Below are 24,385 nucleotides of genomic sequence, written 5' to 3'. Positions count from 1 at the left end.
CCTGCAGCCCCATCCAACCCCCCCTCCTTCCTGACTGCCCCCCAGGACCCCTGCCCCCATTCAACCCCCTGTTCCTCCCCCGACCCCTATCCACATCCCCGCCCACTGACCACCACCCTGAACTCCCCTGCCCTCTATCCAACCCCCCCTGGCTCCATGCCCCCTTACTGCACTGCCTGGAGCACTGGTGGCTGGCGGCGCTACAGCTACACTGTCTGGCTGGAGCCGGGCCACGCTGCCGCCACCGCCACCATGCAGCACAGAGCACCAGGTCAGGCTGGGCTCTGCAGCTGCACTGCCCCAGGTGCTCACAGCCCCAACGCCCAGAGCATTGCGCCGGCGGCGGAGCGAGTGAGCTGAGGCTGCGGGTGAGGGGGAACAGTGGGGGAGGGACCAGGGGCTGGCCTCCCAGGCCAGGAGCTCGGGGGCCGGGCAGGACGGTCCCGCAGGCCGGATGTGGTCACCTGGAAAGATTAGCTGAGAGCACTCCACGCCTTGCTAAGCAAACAGGAAGAGGATTTTCAAAATTCCCAGAGAATTTAAAGGGTGGGTCTGATGGTTGGTCACCTGAGGGCAGGGCAGTAGAGTTCAAAGTGATGACCAGATGGCTAGAACAGGCATTGTGGGACACTTCTGGAGGCTGATCAGAGCGCATTAACAGACCAAGGTGTCCACACTGGCGCCGCGGCGCTCCAGCTGGGGCGCAGCAAGCATTATGCTTCTTGTCGAGGTGGATTACCAGGAGCGCTCCAGCCGCGGAGTCCGGGCGCTCTACGTGCCTTGCCAGTGTGGACGTGTCGTGAGTTAGGGTGCCCGGGGCTTCTTTAATGCGCTCTAACTCGCAAGTGTAGCCATGCCCTCAGTCATTTATGGGCATGACTTTTTACCAGAATAGTTATACCAGTACACCCTGTAGTGTGGATGCAGTTATACCAGAATAAAAGTGCTTATACTGCGATAGCTTATTCTCGTTCCATTATAACTGTGTCCACATTAGGGGAGTTGTAGTTAAAGTGGTGCAAATTTTGTGTGTAGACAAAGCCTGTCAGATAATTAATGGGCAGAGTAAGTGCTTTTTTAGCATAATGCCCAACTAATCTGTGGAACTTGTTGCCATGGGATGTGAAGGCTAAAAGTATAACTGGGTTCAAAAAAGAACTGGATAAGTTCATGGAGGACCGGTCTGTCTATGGCTATTAGCCAAGATGGTCATGGATACACCCTATGCTTGGGATAACCCTAAACCTCTGACTACAAGAAGACGGGTGGATCACTCCATAATTGCCCTGTTCTGTTCATTCCCCTGCAGCTCTGGTAGAGGCCACTATCAGAGACAGGATGCTGGGCAAGATGGACCATGGTCTGACCCAGTATGACAGCTCTTATGATCTGATTTCTGTTCCTGGCTCTGACACTGACTTAGGCCTTGTCTACACTACACAAGTTCTGTTAATACATCTATTCGGGCAGAGCCCCCAGTATAGATGCAGGCTTGGTCTACACTTAAAACTTATCCCAGCATAGCTCTGTTGGTAAGGGGTATGAGAAAAATCACACACACATCCAGGCGACATGGCTATGCCACAAAACCCCAGTGTAGATACATACACTCATTCAGGGAGATGGTATTCCTATGTCAGCAGAAAACCCCTTCTGTCTGTGTATTCTGTGTCTGCACTGGGGGCTCTGCTGGCTTAAGTGCTGTGGGTAAACATAGATGTGGCATACACTGAAAGAAGGAGGAGTTCTGCCAGTAGCATAGTACCACTTCCCTGAATGGCATTAACTATGCTGCCAGAAGTCATCTTCTGTGGGCACAGCTACGTGTACACCAAGGATTTTGTCAGCATAGCTATGTTGGCTTGTGGTTGTTTTTTTCACATCCCTGACCAACTTTGCTATGCTGACAAAAAATTTGTATATAGACCTGGCCTGAGGCTCCAATCCTGCAAAAACTTAGCCCTGATCTACACTTAAAATTTAGCTTGACCAAGCTATGTCTCTCAGGTGTGAAAACTTCACACCCTCTGAGCACCACAACGAAGCTGACCTAACCCCGGTGTAGATGCAGCTAGGTCAACAGAAGAATCGGTCCATCGACCTAGCTACTGCCGCTCAGGGACGTGGATTAACTACAGTGACCGAAACCCCATTTCCATCTCTGTAGGAAGCATCTACACACCATGGTGCTACAGTGGCACAGTTGCAGCGCCGTAGTTGTGTCACTGTAGCACCTGTAGGGTAGAAATGGGCTTAATTAAATGGGCCTATCAGTAAAGTAGGGTGACCAGATGTCTGGATTTTGGACAGTCCCAATATTCGGGAGTTTATCTTATATAGGCGCCTATTACCCCCCACCCCCATCCCAATTTTTCACATTTGTTATCTGGTCACATTACAGTAAAGTTATGAGTGTTTGCAGGCTTGAGGCCCTGGACAAGTCACTTCACTTCTTTGTGTTTTTGTTTTCCCCACCCGTAAAAGAAAGAAACAAATAATTAATTACCTACCTCACTCTGCAGTTGGGAGGCTTAATAAATGAATGTATGCAGGGTGCTTTGAAGTCCTCAGCTGAAAGGTGCTATAGAAGTATTAAGTATTGTAGCTGTAATGTGTAGTGACAGCTGCAGTGAGGGTTGTTGCATTCTAACACCCTATATTTGGTTGTACAGAACTTCCCAAAAGTCTGAGGTAGCAGGTTGAAATTTTCTAAGCCTGCTCAAAGGGAACTTTTTTTCCCCTGTAAAATTTGAGGTAAAATGGTTCATCCATTTAAGACAAGAAAGAGTGGAGGAAAAAAATATTAGGAGCAGAACGGTGACATTTGGCTGGGATAACAGCCCTCATTACGGGGAAACCCCCTTTGAGCATCTGGTGAATAAAATCCCACATTCTGCATGCAGCTTCCAAATAGATCCATTTTTAGCACTTTTACCAGTGTGTGGAGAAAAGACAGCTGCACTACACTATGCCCATGTGCACTGTCTCTTTCACTGGCAGTAGGTGCCCAGGAACTTTGTAGGGGATCAGGTACAAAGTATCTCCTCTTCTGCAGAGCTCAGGAGTTTTGCAGAAAAGCAAAAAGAATCCCTTTTCCTGTGGACGCCAGAAAGCACACAGGATGGAGTATTCTCTGTAGCTGCTGAACTCCATACAAAAGGGGAATCTCAATGGGAGCTGGAGGTTGGAAGGTGAAAGGAGCCAATGATTGTGAGAAAGGCTGAGGGAAGGAGGAGGAACCAGTGGTGGAGGTATAAAAGGGGTAAAAGACACAAGGGGTACTTGTCTCACTGAGTGCACACCTTATGCAGGACAGAGTAGTCTAATGCCATCTAGCCAAATTGTTTCAGGTAATGGAATTTCTTTTTTTCCTTAAAATCCTAGGAAATTCCACTGGGAAAAACAAAACGGTTACTTACCTTCTTGTAACTGTTGTTCTTCGAGATGTGTTGTTCATGTCCATTACAATAGTGCACGCCAGCCAGAAGATTTTCCCCTTAGCAGCATCCGTAGGGTCGGCCTGGGCGCCCCCTGGAGTTGCGCCTTCATGGCACCCAATATAGGGCCCTGCCGACCTGCCACCCCCCCAGTTCCTTCTTGCCGGCTGCTCCGACAGAGGGGAAGGAGGGTGGGTATTGGAATGGACATGAACAACACATCTCAAAGAACAACAGTTACGAGAAGGTGAGTAACCGTTTTTTCTTCTTCGAGTGCTTGTTCGTGTCCATTCCAATCAGGTGACTCACAAGCCTAAGTTCAGGAGGTGGGGTCGGAGTCATCCACTGATTGGAGCACGGCTCGTCCGAAGGCCGCATCGTCTCTGGCCTGCTGAGTGATCACATAGTGTGTGGTGAAAGTGTGTATAGAGGACCACGTTGCTGCCCTGAAGATTTCCTGTGTGGGGACCTGCGCCAGGAATGCTGTTGAAGAGGCCTGAGCCCTGGTGGAGTGTGCGGTGATCGGCAGAGCTGACACCTTCGCCAAGTTGTAGCACTCCCGAATGCATGACGTGATCCACGACGAGATACGTAGCAATGAGACAAAGAGGCCTTTCGTTCTATCGCCCACGTCCCCCAATAACTGGATGGACTTTTGGAACGGCTTCATTCTCTCGATAGAAGGCTAGCGCCCTGCAGACATCCAATGAGTGAAGCCTCTGCTCCCTGCCACTGGAATGCGGCTTAGGGTAGAATACTGGGAGGAAGATGTCCTGGTTGATGTGAAACTGGGAGACAACCTTTGGGAGAGAGGCCGGGTGAGGTCTGAGCTGAACCTTGTCCTTATGGAATACAGTGTAAGGGGGCTCTGATGTAAGGGCCCTGAGCTCCAACATTCTCCTAGCTGAGGTTATCACCACCTTGTATGAGAGATAAAGCAGGGAGCATGTCATCAGTGGTTCAAATGGTGGTCCCGTAAGTCTGGAAAGGACTAGATTGAGGTCCCAAGCCAGGATAGGCTGTCGTACTTGTGGGTATAGTCTGTCAAGACCTTTAAGGAAACGGCTGACCATTGGATTCACAAAGACTGAGTAGCCATCTGCGCCTGGATGGAAGGCAGAGATGGCTGCCAAGTGAACCCTTATTGATGACATGGACAATGCCTGTTGCTTAAGATGGAGGAGGTAGTCCAGTATAAATGGCACCAAGGCGAGTGTCAGAGACTGATGATGCTGCTCCGACCAGACGGAGAACCTCTTCCACTTGGCAAGGTACGTCGCCCTTGTGGAGGGCTTTCTACTGCCAAGGAGAACTTGTCTGACTTGATCAGAGCAGGACAGCTCCACTGCGTTCAGCCATGGAGCTTCCACGCTGTGAGATGGAGCGACTTGAGGTTCGGATGCGGGAGGCGGCCGTGATCCTGCTTGATTAGGTCTGGGACAAGTGGTAGGGTGACCGGAGTTGCCATGGACATTTCAAGGAGCGATGTGAACCAGTGCTGGCGTGGTCAGGCTGGAGCTATCAATATCACTAGGGCTCGGTCCCTGCGGATCTTGAGGAGTACCTTGTGAACGAGAGGAACCGGCGGGAACGCATATAGGAGGCAGCCTCCCCATGGAAGTAGGAATGCATCTGCGATGGAGCCTGGGCTGTGACTCAAGAAGGAACAGAATAGCTGACACTTCCTGTTGTGTCGTGTGGCGAACAGGTCGATTGAGCTCACTATGTCTGGCCGGAGGGACCACTCATGGCCGTGAAAAGACCTGCTGAGATGGTCCGCCAGCTTGTTCTGTATCCCAGGGAGATACGATGCTTGCAGGTGTATTGAGTGCTCTACACAGAAGTCCCACAGCATGAGGACTTCCTGGCATAGGGGAGTGGAGCATGCACCTGTCCCCCCCCCGCCCCCCGTTTGTTAATATAAAACATTGCCGTGGTGTTGTCCGTGAGGACTGATACACAACTGCCTGATATGTGGGCTCTGAAAACCTGACACAGCAGGCGCACCGCTCTCAGTTCTCTGACATGATATGCTGAGTGAGGTCCGCTTGAGACCAGAGACCTTGTGTTCTGAGGTTTCCCAAATGTGCCCCCCATCCCAGATCTTATGCAGCTGTCACTAATGAGAGGGATGGCTGGGGGCTGGTGAAGGGGACCTCTTCACATACTACCTGTGGGTCGAGCCACCACAGGAGGGAGTCTAGTATCGGGCGAGGCAGGGTTATGATGCTGTTCAAAGTGTCCCGAACTGGTCGATATACTGACGCTAGCCATGACTGAAGTGGACGAAGCCTGAGTCTGGCATGCTGTACTATGTAGGTAGAAGCAGCCATGTGCTCTAGGAGCTTCAGGCAATTCCTTGCTGTAGTGGTGGGGCACTGCCTGAGGCCCCTGTATGATGTCACCCAGTGATTGAAAGCTGGCTTCCGGGAGGTATGCCCTGGCTTGAGTCGAGTCTAGCACTGCCCCTATAAACTCTATCCTCTGCAGAGAGGACAGTGTCGATTTGGCCTCGTTTATAAGGAGACCCAGTTCATCAAACGTCCTTCTTATGAAGCCAACCTGTGCCTCCACTTCAGATCTGGAGTGGCCTTTGATTAGCCAGTCGTTGAGGTACAGGAACACCTGTACCTGCACCTGCTGCTTGTGCAGGAATGCCGCCACGACTGCCATGCACTCGGTGAACACCCGAGGTGCCGCTGACAGGCCAAAAGGGGAGACAATAAACTGATAGTGGCTGTTGATCACCATAAACCTGAGGTATTATCTGTGAGGTGGAATTATCGCTATGTGGAAGTACGCATCCTTCAAGTCGAGGGCGGCATACCAGTCGCCTGGATCCAATGAGGGGATAATGGAGGCCAAAGAGACCATGCAGAACCTGAGTTTTTTTACTAACTTGTTGAGTTCCCACAGGTCCAGGATAGGCTTGAGGCCACCCTTGGCTTTCGGTATTAGGAAATACCGGGAGTAGAAGCCCTTGCTCCTTTGCTCCTGAGGAACCTCTTCCACTGCCCCTACCGAGAGGTGCAAGTGCACTTCCCATATAAGAAGTTGCTTGTGAGAGGGGTCCCTGAAGAGGGACAGAGAAGGTAGGTGGAAGGGTGGGAGGGCACAGAATTGGATGGAATATCCCCTCTCTACCATGCGGAGCACGCAGCGGTCTGAGGTGATACAGGACCATGCACAGTAGAAAGGGGACAGTCGGAACGAAAAGGTAAGTAAGGTTGGATCCAGTTCCAGTACTGGTGCACTGTCCTGGACCGCACCTTCAAAAAGCTGGTCTGGGGCAAGGTGGTGGCTTGGGCTGGTCCGAGCCCTGGCCTGAGGAGGGGTGCTGCCTCCTTCTACAGCTCCTATTCCTCCTACGAGGAGCGTCCTGGCAGTTCTGAGATTGGTAGAACCTAGAGGGAGGCTGTGGCTGGAAATGCCTATGTTGAGTGGCTGGTATATGGAGCCCCAAAGATCTGAGGGTGGCCCTTGAGTCTTTCAGACTATGGACTCTCTTATCTGTCTTATCAGAAAAGAGGGTCGAACCCTCAAAGCAGAGGTCCTGGATTGTTTGCTGGACCTGATCGGGCAGACCAGAGACCTGCAACCAGGAGCCCCTACTCATTACAACTCCCGTGGCCATTGTACGTGAGGCTGCATCTGCTGCATCCAGTGCCGCCTGTAGGGATGCTTGGGAGACCAGCTTTCCCTCCTCCACCAATGTTGAGAACTCTGCACAAGAGTCCTGCGGCAGTAGCTCCACAAACTTGGCCATTGCAGTGCAGGTGTTGTGTGTGTATCTGCTCACGATGGCCTGTTGGTTTGCAATGCGGAGCTGTAGTCCCCCAGTGGAATAGACTTTCCTGCCAAAAAGGTCAAGTTTTTTTCCTCCCTATTCTTAGGGGAGGAGCCCTGGTAGCCCTGGCACTCTCGCTGATTGGTTGCATCAACCACTAGGAAGTCGGGGGGTGGGTGGGTTTATAAATGTTCATATCCCTCTCATTCCTCTTGGCTGTAGGGGCCAGAGATGTAGAGGTCTGCCATAGGGTTTTCGTTGTCTCTGTAATCATCCTTATTAAGGGCAAGGTGATATGAGAGGGACCGGAGGGTGCGAGGATATCGACAGCTGGGTGGGATTCCTCCAGCACCTCCTCCGCCTCTATGTCAAGGTTCTGGGCAACGCGATGTAACAGAGGACCCTGTTATCTTCCAGAGCTAAGACGTCCCCGCCACAGCTTCATCTGGGGAGGATGAGGAGGAGAGGCCTGGCAGCGGGCCCTGCTCACTCCCTTCAGTGCCCCGTGGGTCTCACGGCACGCGGTATTGCTGAGCCCCTAGGTCTGAAGTGTGCAGTGCCGGGGCTGCTGGGGGCAGAAATATCGGTGCCGAGGCAGGCGATGGTAAAGTTGTTGATTCCGGTGGTGCTGATATCGGCAATGCTGGTGGCACCGAGGCTGCAGCTGTCAGCGGTGCCGCTGATGGGAGGGTCGGTGCCAGAGCTGCAGGGGACAACAGCGGTGTTGGCAGCGCCTCTGTAGGCAGTGCGGCTGCCAATGGTGCTGGCGGTGCCTGTGGGGGGACGAAGGGGGACGAAGGACACCAACGCCGACCTGGACCTTGGGCCCTGGATCTGTTCCTGGCTCTGATGATATGCACAGGGTGTCCAAAAGGGCCACTGCGTTGAAGGTTGCCACTGCGGAGGCCACGGTGCCAGGTAGGGCTGGTGGTCACAGCGGGATCTTGACCTCCTGCTCCTGGTCCTATCTGAGAGATAGGACTCCGCCGCCGCCTCCAAGGTCTCTGAGTAGGACCATGGAGGAGTGGTATTCTGTGCCGCCGGAGAGTGGTGCCGAGAGGTCGGGGACCGGTGCGGACCCCCCACATGGGTGGGCCAGGCCAGGGAGAGGGGTGCCGGAGATGGGGATCGGCGTGCCATGATCGCTGGTTTGCCCCTTGATTGAAAGTGGGGTCGCGCGGTCACCGGTGACTTGTCTCTCTGCGGGGAGGACAGCGCCATGAGGCGTATAAGGTCTGCCTCGAATGCCTCTGGCGTTGAGGGGAGCTGGAGGTGATCACCTTGGCGGTCCGGGGACCGTTGAGGGTTCGGACTCAACTGTACCCCAGACGGGGCGGGAGAGACGAGGTGGCCTGGCTCGAGATGTGCTTCGATGCCACAGGCCCCTCAGTCTTTAGAGGGGGAGAGCGACCCCTATCCGGCCTTTTCTTCTTCTGTGGCACTGGGGACTGAGAACAGTGCCAGACGGAAGAAGGTTTCTTATGGGCGGAGCCGTGAGTCCTTAGGGTCTTTCCTCGGCACCGGCTCGTGCACCGTTGGCGCCGGAGCACTGCCGACCAACGAGGAAGTGCTCAGCGTGTGTTCTGCCGACCCCAGGTCAGATTGCGGTCGGAGTGCCTCTTCTATTACCAGGATTTGAGTCTTTAAGGGTTCTAGGGCAAAATCCCTTGCAGATCCTGCACTTGTCCTTCTGGTGGCTCTCCTCCTCGAGGCACCATAGACAAGAAGAGTGTGGGTCACTCTTTGGCATAAACTTGCCACAGTCCTCACAGAGTTTGAACCCTGGGGACCGAGGCATAACCACCCCAGAACCGGGGAAAACGTTGTTGGGGGAGAACCCCCAAGAAATCACAAAAACTACAACAACTAACTATGACTAATAACTAACGAACTATTTAAAACTATGAAAGACCGAAGTGGACACTGCCAAAAGTGCTTGGAATGCAAGAGTGACAGTTGTTCCAGCTAGCCGTCACTGGCGGTAAGAAGGAACTGAGGGGGTGGCAGGTTGGCAGGGCTCTATATTGGGTGCCATGAAGGCGCGACTCCAGGGGGCGCCCTGGCCGACACTACGGACACTGCTAAGGGAAAAATCTTCCAGCTGGCGTGCATGCGGCGCGCACACACCTGATTGGAATGGATATGAACAAGCCCTCGAAGAAGAAATTATGTTAAGAGAATATTAATGTTGCACAATTAAGCATTCAAATGTCAGGAAATGCCAAAGTTAAGATTGTATATACAACCTTAACTCTGCCCCTTTGCTCAAATTGTACAGTCTTTAGATGATTACCTGCTATTTGTCATGTAAGCCCATATTATATCATTCAGCTTTTTCTAGCTTGCAAAGTAAACCGCAAATGAGACAGGCACTCTGAGCATCTGTTCTTACGAGCTGTTGTATGTACAGGATAATACACAGTAGCTGAAGCTGCTACATGTATGTATTTAAGATTGTAGAAAAAAATATGTTAGATTATCTAAGCACTAGAATGTGAGCATATAATTAAAGGCTATTTTGTAATAGCGTGCACAAAAGCTGGCAGAGTTAAGGTTGTTTGTTCAGCCTTAACGTTGGTATTTTTTAACTTTTGAGTGCTTAACTGTGTATCCTTAATAGTCTATCAAACTGGGGGGGGGGGAAGCTGAAAGGTTATTAAATGGAATTATTATTAAAAATGATCCAAGCAGGATCCCAGGAATTACATACCTCAAGCCTCCCCTCCGTATGAGGGGAACAGCTGTAAAGAGTAGTTAAACACTTTGGTAAGTATAGTTTGATAGAATCAAACCAGCCTGGCATCTGTGATTATTGTGCCCCTTGAGCCCATTAAAGGGTATTTTTGCATTTGTAAAATGTTAATAATATAGATAAAAGTGACCAACTAGACATAATTTACCTGAGTTTTCATGAAGCTTTTGATAAGGTCCTTCATAAGTGGGTATTAAGGGACCTGCATAACTGCTGGGTAAGGAACAACTTCTGTAAATGACCAATTGGTTAGGTGACAGTAAAGAAAGGCATGAATTGAGTTGCTCCATGGAGTGGAAGGGGGTTGAATATGTGTTATCTATAGTACATTTTTTAATCATTTGGAGGGGGGGGCTGGCCATTGAGCTGGTGATGTTTGTTACTCGCACAATGTAGCTTCACCTGGTAAAAACTACAGCGGATCATGTGAAATTCCAGAGGGACTTAAACACACTGGGAGAGCTGGCAGGATGATGGTAAGTGACATCAATAGGGAAAAGTGAAGGTGAAGCACAGTGGCATAATAAGTCAAGGGATGGATTCACCTCATTTTATGACAGGACATGGGCCCTGGTGATAGAAACGCAGCAAGCAGGCACTGGCTGTGGCATAAAAGGGCAGTACAGACAAAAACGGGCACCGCTGGTCTGGAAGGAGGCGTGGCCTTGGAGGCTGGAGGAAATACAGAGTTCATGCACATTGAGACTTTTCCTACCGAGTACACAAACTGCCCCAGCTTGGCTGAGTTTTGGATCAATAGCTTTGGGATGACGGGCTGGAAAGTGGCTTTGCCACATGCTTTTCCATCCCATGTTCCTGCTGTGGATTCTTTCTAATACTCCCTGCAGCTTACAACACTAAAAGGACGAGGCGCCGACTCCAAACCTGCCGTCGCAAGCAGCAGGCACCAATGATGCCTGTAGTTTCACAACAGTACCTCAGTGCACAAGACACAGAATGGATGCAAACCCCTACAGGTCAGAGCCTGCTTTAGGAGCTATGAAGCCTGTGACTAGTGGGGACCCTGCTGTGCGGGACAGCTACAAGTGTTATATGGGGTGGTTGGGCCTGGTATGTGCACTCTGCTAGCTATGCCTCATTGTAAAGATCCATATCAGGTCCGGAAGAACTACTACGAAGTGGAGAAAGGGGGAGAGAATAATATGCATTTTACAAACATTAATTCACTGATCCCGCCAACCTGCGTGTAGGGTACTTTTCTCACCCCCAGCACAGAACGATGCAGTGACTTGCTCAAGGTCACGTAGCTGTGCTACGTGTGGTACCCACAAAGAGCTACTGAACGCTCAGTAGTGGCATGGAGTCTTTTGTACTGTCCTCCAAACACAACAGTGAATCGATGTCAGCGCCAGGATTAAAAATCATGCACCGTTTGGCCATGTGTTCGTTCTGCCCGACCCATCCACCCACAGTGCACGGAGAAGGGAGGCCCTTGGATTATTACTAAATATGTATCTTGTGGTCACATCCTGGCTGGGCCCCATCATGCTTGGTACCGTACAGACACATCCTGGTGAGAAATTTGCTGGCCTCCTTTTTTGACTGAATTGCATGAATAACTGAACGAGCAAATTGGGAAGGGGGCATGGAGCAGAATGGGAGGCAGCAACAGCAGCAGCAACTAATGATTAGAGCATGTGACTGGGACACAGGACTTCGAGGTTCTATTCCCTTCTCTCTCCCTGACTCTGCATGACTATGGGCAAATCCCTTCCTCTTTTGATGCCTCAGCTTCCCCATTTATAACATGAGGATAATGATAGTGACCCACCTTGTAAAGTGCTTTGAGCCTTGTAGGAAAGCAGTTACGGTCTGTAAGCACAAATAATGAACACTCTTATTTTTATTGCTGAGACAGTTAGAGCGATTGTGAGGACTGTAGAGGGAGCTCAGAAATCCTAAAGCTGATTCTACTTTGGTCTTATAAAAAAAATAAGGAACAAAGGAAACATTATGATTTTGTTTTGTTTATTTGGCAGTTATATCCAACTCCCTCCCCACAAAAAATACAAACCCAAGTAAAATAAGTGCACTAATGAAACCTACAGAATACTGATACATTTCACACACATACACAAGGGAAATAGAGAGAGAAGGGGTTAATTTGTGTTGGCTTTTGTACAAAATGCCTTTCCTGCCCCTTGCAGACTCTACAGCGACTATCCCAGATAACTGTTTTTGGAACTCAGCATTTTCCTGACTCACTGGCCAGATCACACCCTAGGAGTTAGAGATAGAAAAGCCTGTTGTGTGATATGGTCTTCTACCACTCAGCCTGGGTAGGGCTGTTTCTTATATAACATACTGGGGCCACACCCTTCGACTTGAGAGATGTTCATGCATCATTTGGGTACAATAGCCCTTGAAACCAGCGATGTTTTCAACACGTTACATCTTAAATGATATTTTTCTTCTTAGGGGAAAACAAAGGAAATGAAAAGGTTCTGTAGGAGGCAGCCCTGTCTCTACAGAGGGCAATTAACTATGCCTCAGTTGTCCTGCTTTGAGCTGTGTGGCAGTGAATCTCACATGCCCAGACTTTGCCTCACCAAGGGTCACTCTTGTGGCTTGTCAAGGGGCACCACATATTTTGCATAAACCGGAGCAGATTATGGCTACTGTTTCATTAGGGTCATGCTGTTGAGACTACAGATCACAGCATGCAATGTTCCACGTTGACCTGAGCAGCCTAACTGCATTGCATGCTGGGATCTGTAGTCTCCACAGCCTACACACCTACAGTACATTGGAGGATTATCACAGGCCATGTTGCATAAAACTCTGAAAACTGCATAACACCTGTAGCCAGTTTGATGTCCCCCCCACTGCATACTTGGCTCCTCAGCTGACCCTTCCTACTTTGGGATCTTACTGGTTGGAAAATAAGCTGTTCTTCCCACTGATGAAAATGTTTGCTTTTTAAGGCATGTTGTTGCATTTTCCCTAAGGCACTTTAATGGGGCAAGTGGTCTCAGCTGGGGAAGGTGGTAGGAAAGGAGGTGGGAAGTATGAGCTACTTTCACTATTTCAGACTAAGGCAAAGAATTAACACAGTGTGCAAGTGACTCCAGACCCAATGTGCTCCATACATCCATTTGTAGAGTAGGTGGGAAGAATAGGGGGCATGTCCATCGGGCACTCCCATCTCACCAACCAATTCCTCTGATACCACTAATGAGGGAGAGGGAACAAAAATCATTTCACTCTGAATTCCCCGAGTAGCATTGTTTTTCCCCTCAAACTGGGTCCCCCTGAGTTCTAGGGACTAATTCACCTCTCACCTACTCCAGTGTAAACCTGGTGTAATGCCATTGACATTGCTCCTGATTTACACCAACATGAGCGCAGAATCAGCTCACTGGCGTATTACTCCAAAGCCTCGAAGCACTGTGGGCAGATTCTGATCTCCCACTGGTGTAAATCTGGAGTAACTGCACTGAAGTCAATGGAGATACCTTAGAGTTACACAGGTGTAACTGAGATCAGAGTCTGGCCCTGTCTCTCTGAAGTCCACAGTATGAAGAGACAGTGGCAACATCAAGACCAAGACAACAGTACAAGAGACTAGCTGATAACTGTACCAGAGTTCAAGCTTTCTTTTTTCCCTACACTAACTCACTCTTCCCCTTCTCTGCCTGGAAAGCGCTTTGAATAAAGGGAAGGCTACAACTCAGCCTTGCTAATCTTGCCTCAAGCAGAACTAACTCTAACTGAGGCCAATGGGAGGTTTGCTTGAGTAATCACTAGGGAGTGCAGGACATGAGGTGATCGTTCAGCTTATTCAAAGGGAGAAGACTGAAGCCAGAATCATCTTGACTCAGCCTAAGCATAACGACTGGGAATGTGCATCAAGGCATGACTGGAACAGGGAAATGGGCGTGTATGTGTGTGTATATGAAGTAAAGTTGAATATAACAGGAGAACCCATTGGGCTTGAGGGGACGGGGTAGCTGACAAAAGACCATTCCCTCAAAGAGTATCACAGTTGTAACTAGGCCCAGTGCTCAGAGAAAAAAAAAGTGGCCAAAAGAAAATGATCCTGAAAGAGAAGCTACAACGGTCAGATATGGACTGATCTGAACACACAGGCTTGGCAGGCTGCCACAGGGGGACGGGCGCAGGTCCCTGATCTTAACCCAATTCAGGTGGAACCTCAGAATACAGGCCAAAGACAATCTGGCTGATTTACCCTCAAATTGGACAGAGGGAGAGAGATGATCACTCACATCGCAGGCTGCAGCTGACAGATATACTGTATTAAAAGGGCTAGCTAGATAGCAAACTAAATATTGGACAGTCCCTCTGTCCCTTGTTTAGTGTAGCCTGCACTTCCTTCCAGGCATTCAAGTGATTTAGGGAGACCTCGTGCAGTAAAACCTGGCAGCACAGGATGGGATAGTTTGCAAACTAGAGAGCCAGAGAAAGAACCACAGGGTCTGTCTGTATCCAGCAGCCTCAATAAAGAATCCCCTTTATATTTACTATACCGAATCCTGTCTCTCCACTGTGAGGGACACTGCAGCACTAAGCTGAGAAGTGCCTTGAAGCTTTGGGCTCAGAAGCTGTTGTGCTGATTGTACGTGCTGGATACAGGCAAATGCAAACCGTGCACAGGAATTGCAGCACTTTCAATAGCAAAATATCTAAAGCTACTGCCTAAAAATACAAAAGCTCAGTTGCTACCCTAGAAAATAAAGTTGTAAAACAAAAAGGATGCGAGTGTGATAAGAGAAAATATTGTAATGTAGCACCTTTGTGAGGGGACTGGAGAGATAGGGGGCTAGGAAGATGTCAAAGGGAATAGTGTGACTTTGGAGCCCACAAGGCATTGTAGGAGTTGCTAGGGATTGGCTGGCTGCAGGCAGGGAGGAGCAGGCTGGGCAGCTCACTAGGAACTCCAGGAGTCAAGTAAAGTCAATTAACACAAGGGGAGATGCCTGAGGTGAGGCCCATGGAAGCTGGAGGGGGAAGGACAGTGCCAGGTGGACAGGGAGGATGGGGAAAGGACAGAAAGGAGAACAGGAGAGAAGGAGGTTGGGGGAAGGCAGAAAGGCACAGGGAAGACAAGAAGGTGGTGACCTGAGGCCACATCCCTGGCTGATTGTGCCCCACAGGATGTATGCTCAGCCACAGAACGTTTCCTTACAGAACGTTCCTGCTGCCAAGGCGGGTGCATGCTAAACCCTAGAAATTGGAAGATTCCCAGGAGGTTAACCTCCCCCCCCCCAGCACTTACCTCCCCCTTCCCCAGGTTTTCCTTTTGGCACAGAATTCCCTGCTCATTGCCTTAATGGACCCTTGCCCTGGACTGCAGAGAAGATGTCCTCTGTGAGGGGTATCCTGGAGGCTGCTGTAATTCCCTCCTGTTCTCACTAGTCTCCAGCAGTGACTCCCCCAACCAGATGGACTGTGCTCCCCTCCCCTGCTTCCTTTTTTAATAACAAAACAAAAACCTCATCGTTAAACAACGTAAATATCTGTGACTGGGCGACTGTAGCAAACACTTGTGCATATTGAGCTCGGCGCTGAAGGACAGGGCAGCGGATCTGGCCTGTCCCCTGGGCTCCTCCAGTGAGGAGGTCCCTTACATCTCTTTGGTGCTCATTCGCTTGGTCTTCTCAGCCGTCTCCTGCAGAGAGAGAGCATTAGATTGAGGCCCTGCGGTTCCACATTAGTGCTGGTGAGAGGTGCCAGCAGACTGAAGGCTTCTGTTTCTCCATAGGACAGTACAACTTGGGCAGCAGCAGGCCCGGCATTCCACCCTCACCCCTCAAACTACCTCCATCGAATGTGCCTCACCCCTGCCGTGGAGAGATCATCCCAAAGGGAGATAGGGAGTTCCCCCTCCCACAAGCCAGTGCACTCCCCTTCTTTGCCAGGAAATATCTGAGATGCAGAGGAAGGAGGTCTCTAGCAAGGAGAAATTTCCACACAGATTCTGGACAAAGAGATTCCATCCTAACCTGATGCTTTTGCAGTTCTTGAACGTATCTGGCCAGCTCCTCCTCAGTCAGCTCCTCCTCGGGTTGCTGCCCCCCTACAGGCACCTTCTGGTTCTTCCCTGCAAACACAAGTGAAGTTTAGAGCCATCCCAGGTGTTAGGACAGCTCTCAGATGGTGATACGGAGGTGGGAGGCCAGGAGAGAGCCAGGGTGGGTTCAGCCTGTGTCATGCCACAACAGATCTCAGGCTCACTGGGGTTTGCTTTGCCTGGAGAAATGAGAGCTGGTGAGTTCTGGCCCCTCCTTCTTTGCTGTCAGGAAAGAGGGAGGAGTCTGTCTCAGTCTGGGGTACATGAGGCGTGCATCCATGCAACTCCCCCAAGAGTAAAAGATAAATACATCAGAAATGAACTAGGTTCTGCCCTCCCTGCTTATTATTGAAAAAGAAAGCCAGTGGTTAGTTGTGACACCTTCACTGGCTAAACAACTCTTGGGCAGATAGAAATACGCATGACGCACTCCATTTAATTGGCACATCTGCTTATTTAGGACCTCTCTCAGGGAACATACCGAAGCCCAAGGATATTTAATTCCACTTAATGGAGATGCCTTTTGCTCATTTATTGATATTCAGATCTGCCTGACTCTCATGCCACTTTGGTCTGCTTACTCCTCTGACAGCAGCCTTTGGTCCCGCCATAGCTATGACACAAGCAGAAAGGGCGAGAATTGTTAGCCCACTGCATGCTACTTGTTTTCTCCCTCCACTTCAACGACCCATGCTAGATGGCCATGCAGGGTGTCTTGCAGCCACCTCTGATGCTAGCACTGGGCAGGCAGCAGGTACAGTCTCTCTCCCAGCCACCCAACCCCATGGGCCTGCCTAATAGCATAATGGGATCCACAACTCCCTAGGCAACAGCATCAGGATTAAAACAGCATCTTCTCTGAATCAGGAATTCCTGTTACTAGGGGCAAAAGGAAACTGTTCACTGGGGTGAATCAATTCAGAGGCCTCTACTGTGTATCACCAAATGAATTTTTGAAGTAATTCTGTTAACACTTGTCACTGTTTTACTATCTCCACATCTGTTCATGGTGCTGGCGTCTCTCTCAGTGGGAGCTACCATGCTACCGACACTCTTAAGAGGTAATGTGTTAAGAAACAGAGGTGCTGTTTCCATGCAAAGGCCCTTCATAAGAAGCAGGGAGGCCAGAAGAATGCAGAGCAGTGCTGTGAGGGTGGGCCAGCTGTTTATCAAGAGAATAAAGCATTTCCCAAAGTCTTACACAGGGGGACCAATTGGCTTCCAAATGCGCAATGAACTCTGTGAGATGAGTTGATCCTCCTGATGTAAGGCACCCAATTAAGAAACCCACTAGGGCTTCCCCATCTGTAGCACTGCTGTCAGAGCTTGAAACTGATGTGAGGAGACACCCCCAAGGGACAAGAGATGGATGATCGGTCAAGTTTCATTATAAAGAATACTTCCCTTCATACAAATAATAATTATTTTTCCTTCTGTAAGAGCTTTTATTTGAAGGCTCTCAAGGCACTTCTCTAACAGTCATGAATTAAGTCTCCTAACCTCTCTCTGGAGTAGGACAGGATCATAATCCCTATTTTACAGAAGCTGGGGACACTGAGGCACATAGAGCGAAGTGACTTGCTCAAGGTCTTACAGTGATTGCGAGGAAGAGCTGGGAATAGAAGTCACAGGCCAGAAACCCAGTGCCTTGCAAAAACCAGAAGACAAAACTTCCTCTGTAACTTCCTACTTGCCCCAGCCCTTTGCAGGTTGTACCTACCCTCACAGGTCATGGCAGTGCACACCCAGTTCCCACAGGCACAGACACAGCGGTTGCACTCCACTTGGGTCTCAGCTCCATCCTCATATGTTTCATCTTCAAGGGCACATTCTAGAAGAAGCAAGAACAAGGGGAATTGGCTTTGATGTACAGGGCAGATACAGGCAATTGGATTCTGGGAGTTCTTTGTTTCCTCAAGTCTCCCCAAAGTACTTGTGAGTTAGTACAGCAGGGGCCGCCACAGCCTCTATTCGTCACTCCCACCCACCCTGGGACTTGAAGCCCCGTCTTCTGTCGAAGAGCACCATGGACAGCATTTTCAGGGAGTGCTTGTGGGATGTCTGACTTTCCACTGGAAGGGGCACGAGGGAGTTCAGTTTACTGTTCCACCAGCAGTATCACCATGGCCTGCACTGTATCATCACCACTGAGACTAAGCCTTTGTGTAGGACATGAACCCAGACCCTCCTGGCCTACTGGGGAGCACACTCCCCAGTGAGATAATTAGATCAGCTGCTAAATGATGTTTAACCCTTAGAATGCTGAGCCGTTTCCATGTAAGTTGCAAATCTAAATTGGGTTCAGAAGGCTGATGAGCTACAGGAAGATGGTCAGGGAGGGTATCTGGTAATTGAAAGCCAGAGCAAGGCAAGGCTTTTCTCTGGACTGAGACCTGCCCAGTGCCCGGCTGCCTCAATCGTTCAGACACGCACTCCTCCTCACATGACTCATCTCCCCACTGCTGAACCCCTTACTTGATCACCCAAACATACATTCCCCATTGACCTGCCTTTCTGAAACCCACGTCCCATACACCCTAATATAAGGGGAGGCTGCAGGGCAGGACTGAGGTGCATTGGCAGAGCTGTGTGGGGAGCCCAGCACTGGAATAGCAGGGCAGGAGTGAGGTGTATTGGATGAGCTTTAGGGTGCCTGCCTCCTGTGTCTGGCTCTAAGCCCTTCTATTCTCTCCCCCCTTTCTGGAGCCCCCGTCTGTCCCCGGTGCAGGGGAGAAGATCATACTTTTCTCTGGTGGGTTGAAGGACGGGTTGAGGCACTTGAGGAACTCATTGAAGCTGAGTTTCCAGTCGGCATTCTCATCAGACAGCTCAATGAGGGCGTCCACACAGAGTCCCCTGAAAGGAAACAGATACAATGGGCATGGGGCGCAGGGTGCTGCCTCTGCTATGGCCCCTGCTCTTCCTGGTGCAGGGATCTGGACAAGTAAGCGCAGGGCAGTAAGCGCTAGAGCTCGGGGCCAGGCCAGCAAAGTGACTGTTGTAACAGAATCTACCACACACAGCAAAGGAGAAATGGGCTCCAATTGCTGCTTTGCTGGGGAGTTATTCTGAACAAGTTAGTAGCAGAAGCAAATCTTCAGCTCAGCCTTATCAATGCTATTTTATTGTTAGTTTGACTGCAGAACGGAGGCATCGCTGTGAACTTCTGCCTTCCCCCCGCCCCCCAGGTAGAGATGGGCCCGGAATGGACTTTTCATTTAGCTGGCAAGTCTGAAAAAATCAAAAAAGTGTTTCCTTTTGAGTCAAACCAAAAACACATTTTTTTCTCAATTTTTAGTGAATCGAAAAGTTGAAAAAATTTCAGATCAGGTTAAATGCTTAATCCTGATGTGATTTTTGTTTTATTTCAGGCATTTTGGAAAGCAAGGAGGATTGGATTTGCAAGATACTGAGGTTGAAGCCAGTAGGAGAACACTTTAATCTCCCTGGACATTCAATAACAGATTTAAAAGTAGCCATCCTGCAACAAAAAAAAAAACTTCAAAAACAGACTTCAAAGAGAAACTGCAGAGGTACAATTCATTTGCAAACTTAACACCATTAATTTGGGCTTGAATAGGGACTGGGAGTGGCTGGCTCACTACAAAAGCAATTTTCCCTCTCTTGGTATTGACACCTCCTCATCAATTATTGGGAGTGGACCACATCTACCCTTACTGAATTGGCCTTGTCAACACTGGTTCTCCACTTGTAAGGTAACTCCCTTCTCTTCATGTGCCAGTATATCTATGCCTGTATCTGTAATTTTCACTCCATGCATCTGAAGAAGTGGGTTTTTTACCCACGAAAGCTTATGCTCAAATAAATCTGTTAGTCTTTAAGGTGCCACCCGATTCCTCATTGTTTTTGTGGATACAGACTAACACGGCTACCCCTCTGATACTTGAGGTTGGTGTGAATTCTCTTGCCATTTTGAGTGTCACTTCCCAATGGTTGTTTGACTAATGATTGGCAGCTAGCTCTCCCTTCACGTCTGCTGCCCCTCCCGCTTGCCTCCCTGCCCCAGGTTACCTGAGTAGCTTGTTGGTCTCTTGGTCCACATAGGTGGTGATGTTAATAGCAGTTTCATTCTGTTCCACAAACTTCAGGAACTCATTGGAGTCCAGGCGAGAATCCCCACCATCGAAGCTCTGTAGGGGTGAGAAGATGGACACGAGAGGGCTGAGGCATTGTCCTGTTCCCACTCCTTTCCCTTTTCCACACACACTTGCAAATGGAGCTGGGTGAATGACCGATTCTTTAGCTCAGTGGCAATGCCAATAAACTGGAAAAACAAAGTTTGGTGTGGGCTGAACTGAATCGGAAATGGTTTGGAATTTCCGGTGAATTGACAAAGCCCTTTCAGGTCTGCTCTACAGCCAGGATTCCCACATCCCAAGTAAGTGCCCTTCTCACTGGGCTAAAGGTTATGGGGGCGGGGGATGGGGGGGATGGAAAGGGAGAGAAGAAAAGAAGGGGGAAGTGCCAGCAGCTGCAGCACCATCTCTTCCTCTTCCTCTGGCCATTTTGTCAATGGCTGAAACTATTTGGGTCAAATTTCTGAATAGTTTTGGTCATCCCAAACTGCAATTTTCATCAAATAAACTAGAGGTCCAAAAATTTTCACCCAGCTCTATTTGCGAATACTTTAGTGCTGTGTAGCATTTTGCATCTTCAAACCCCAACTCTTTTGTGGGGCAGATATCATTCCCCCCTATTCTGCAGAAAACCGAGGCTTATAGATAGGAAGTGACTTATCTATACCACCCAGAGAATTGGTGTTAGAGCTGGGATGAGAATGCAGGAGTCCTGATTCCCACTCCTCTGCACTGGCCACTAGTTCGCACTGATTCTTTCACCTCTGGCTGCTTGTTTTATGGCCGCAGCATGATCACATCATTTCCTCCCTTTGTTCCAGGTGGCCCTTAGCTTCCATAAATTTTCTGGCATGAAATGGACCAATTATGTTTTAGAGGTGCTGGGTTGGTGCAAACTTTCAGACAGGTGTAAAACCAGGGTCTTGACTGTCATGTGCTAATGGCAAAGACTCACAGGAAGAGTCAATTTCTGCTAACTCTGAACAAGAGACTTCATTAGAATAAGGAAACGAGTATTATCCCTCAAGCTGCTCTGTCTCTCTCTGCTTCACTGCAGAGCTTCTGCCTAGAACCATCCTCAGCCCCCATATGCCTGTCTTCCAGCTATAGAGTTACAGAAAAAGAACAGATATTTTCACAGTAGCCACATTTGGCCATGAAGGTCTCATGTCACTCAAGAGCGGAGTGTTTAGCCACAGTGTCCTAGCTAAATTCCAAGGAGAGTAATTACACTCTACCTTCATAAATTCCTTCTGCAGTTTCACATAGATGCAGGATTCCTTTTCACTTCCTATCCTAAACTGGTGCATAGTGTTGCAGTGCACTTTTCAGTAGCTGCTGTGTCCGTTTCCAACTCAGGCGGTTGCAATGCAGAGGTGGGAGAAAAGAATCCTGTTTATTGAATGCTATAAAAGGTGCTGGAGAAATTTTGCTGTGTGGCTGGGTCAAGACACTTCCACTCCTTGTGTCTTAGTTCCCTCTGGTGTCCTGAGGCTCCATTCATCAGTTCCTGTAGGTTGCTTTGAGACCCACGGATGAAAAGTGGTAGGGCAGGGAAAATTATTATCCTCTCTGCAGCCAGTGCATAACTGTCCTGCTAATGTGTCTCTAGCTCCATGGGCTCTGAACACCACATGTCCCACAACATTGTTTACAAGGAGGGCCACAGTTTCCACAGAATCAGGTTCAGTGAAGTCTGCTTTGTCCAGCACTGCATGTCCCTCTGCTGCCCTGAGGTCCCTGTATGCGATCAAGAGGCCTAATAGCACTTGACACAAATCCCTTTGAAGGTCTCGGCTTTGGTGGCTCATGTCCCATACTTGAGTCACATTAATGCATCTCACAAGACAGAGTCTCATAAGGGAAATGGCTTAGCCCCCTAACTGCTGACCACTATTCAAAGAGAAGAGGAAACTAGTTTCCTCCTATAGTCCCTGCTACCAAATTGAACAAAAATGGGTTGCAGTATCCACAGTGGATGAATAGATGGTGCTGCAGGTCAGGATTAAGGTGCATTGGCCAAGCTGTTTGGGGAACCCAATACTGGGATAGCAGAGGGCGGGGAGGAAGAACAACTGCAGAGCAGCAGTGAGGGGCATTGGCAGAGCTGTGTGGGGAGCCCAGGACTGGAATAGCCTGGGGGAGGAGGGGCTGCAGGGTAGGAGTGAGGGGCATTGGCCAATACTGGGTGAGGTTCCCATGGCTACAGTAGAATTCCTACAGGTCAGGGTTGAGATGCATTTGTCAAGCTATGGAGGAATATTTGCACAATCTCCGCCACCATTCATTATGCCTGACTCATATCAGCCTTGTTAGTCCCCAGTTCTCACACGGACTGAATTTCATCCCAAAATACTGTAAAGCCCCTGGGGAATGGATATTACCTGGTGGATGCCATTAAATGCCCAGGATAAACTGGAGGGGAGGGGTGTTAGCTTTTGCTTTCGTGCTGAGTAAGGCTATGGCTTTGTCACGGGAGTATTCCCCAGCCTGAGGCTGGAATCAGCGGACAAAGGAAAGGGGAAACAGTGAGATGCTCAATCAAGCCAGCAGGAGCTGGTTTGCCTGTGCACTGCAGACACGGTTTTCATTAGGCTCATAGCAGGGGGAGTGCTCCTCAGAGTGCTGACATCAGCGGAGTGAGCACATGGCTGGCTCTGGATAATACATCACAGCCTGTGAGGAAGGAGCTGGGGACAGTGTGTCTGTGGGGGGGGAGGGATTGCATAGCTCTACTCTGCAGGTCACCCCATCATTTGGGGCGATGGCAGGTGCCCATGGGTGAGCCTGAGGCAGTGAATCACTAGAGGGTTCCCATAAAAGGCACCAGTGTTAATGGCTATAAAAGCCGAGAGCTTGGGGGGAGGGGGGCAAAGAGGCTGGCTTCTCGGGTCCCACCAGGGGTCCCATTGCCATGGCAAATTTCAGAGCTAATTCCTGTCAGGCGCCATTAATCTCTCACTGTCAACACCTCCTTATTTAAACCACCTGGTCCCCAACTCCCCACAGGCTCTGGGCCACGTCAGGATGGGGAGGGAGAGATGTGCTGAGGGTGGCAGAAGCAAGCAGGGAGTGTGTAATCTGCCAGTTACACAAGGAAAGGAGAGGGGGAAAGGGGAATTTACTGACTCCAAGGAAGGCGCTGAATGGAAAGGCTGGGAAGCATGAGAGGTTATTCTCTCTCTTCACGGCTGGGGATTTGAGCCGAGTCTCTGCTGCAACAGGGGCTTTATCCTTTGAGATTGGGCTCCCAAGGAAAAGCCCCCACATGCCTCCCACCCCAATCTGAATTGGGGCAAAGGGCTAGGACCACCCCCAACCTCCCCTCCATCCCCATCCTCTTCCTTGTGCATCCTTCCCTGTGCCTCCCTTCTGGGTTTCTTGTCTCTGAAGGCTCAGCACTTACATCTTCCTCTCCTTTTTCCTCAGTTTTCCCTCTGCAGTTCCCCAGCCCCACCTACCCCAAGGGATCTGTCCCCTTCTTCCCCCCCACTCAGGTCTGTCATCCCCTCCTCCTCTGAATCTCCAGGGCACGTCTGCCAGCTGGAGCCAGGAGCCCTCCTCAGAAGGGAGGAGGCACCAGCTTCTTGCCGCCTCTCAGCTGCTCTGGCTCCTGTGGGGCTGCCCATAAATTACCTAATACATTTTTTGGTGATTTTCAAGACCCACCCACCCCTTGTAACACTTTGTAACATTGAAACAAACACGCAACATTCAGGACCCACCCGCCCCCTAATGCATTACATAGTTTGAAAGATGCTCCTGTACCTCAACTGAGGGATAAGAGGGACAGGCGGGGGGGTGGGGGTGGGGGGGGAGGAAGCTGCCTGTGTGGTGGGGGAGGGAGGTGTTGCTGCAGGCAGCCCCGCACCTGTACTTGGTCACTCTTTATATTACATAAGAACCGCCCCAGACGCTCTGGCCCTAATCACACTGCAGGGGCTTCACTTACTATAGCCACCGGGCATGTCACTGCAGAGTGACAGCAGCACTGCATAACAGTGTAGGGCAGGAAACAAGAGCTCATCTCTAGGGCCGCCCCAGCCCTCTTTACCTTGAAATACTTGTCCAGGACTTCGCTGTAGTTGCTGCCCTTTGAGAACCAGCCATCTGGGATGATCTCGGCCTCGAGCCATTGGATAATGCGGCGCCGGAGCTCGTCCCTGTCAGACTGGTAGCAGACAACTGCTCAGGAAGAAGGGAAAGAAAGGGTGAGCGAAGAAGAAATACAATTGAGAGAACATAAAGAAACAATTGAAA

At 49.9% G+C, this 24,385-nt stretch overlaps 1 protein-coding gene across 1 annotated transcript in view; it reads right to left on the bottom strand.

The window, feature by feature from the left end:
* Positions 1-15,581: 15,581 nt before the first annotated feature.
* FSTL1 (follistatin like 1) overlaps positions 15,582-24,385 on the bottom strand; it is a 176,325-nt gene continuing 167,521 nt past the window's right edge. The window contains exons 8-13 of the mRNA XM_065417493.1: positions 24,180-24,310; positions 20,061-20,179; positions 18,772-18,884; positions 17,749-17,859; positions 15,961-16,058; positions 15,582-15,626 (exon numbers count right to left, since the gene is read on the bottom strand). Coding sequence (XP_065273565.1) covers positions 15,582-15,626; positions 15,961-16,058; positions 17,749-17,859; positions 18,772-18,884; positions 20,061-20,179; positions 24,180-24,310 — 617 coding nt within the window. The remainder of the gene's footprint in view (positions 15,627-15,960; positions 16,059-17,748; positions 17,860-18,771; positions 18,885-20,060; positions 20,180-24,179; positions 24,311-24,385) is intronic.

This window comes from Emys orbicularis, chromosome 1 (assembly GCF_028017835.1).
Source record: "Emys orbicularis isolate rEmyOrb1 chromosome 1, rEmyOrb1.hap1, whole genome shotgun sequence".
Classification (NCBI taxonomy): domain Eukaryota; kingdom Metazoa; phylum Chordata; order Testudines; family Emydidae; genus Emys; species Emys orbicularis.
Note: the sequence above shows the minus strand (reverse complement) of the source record. Positions and strands in the feature narration are given on the sequence as shown.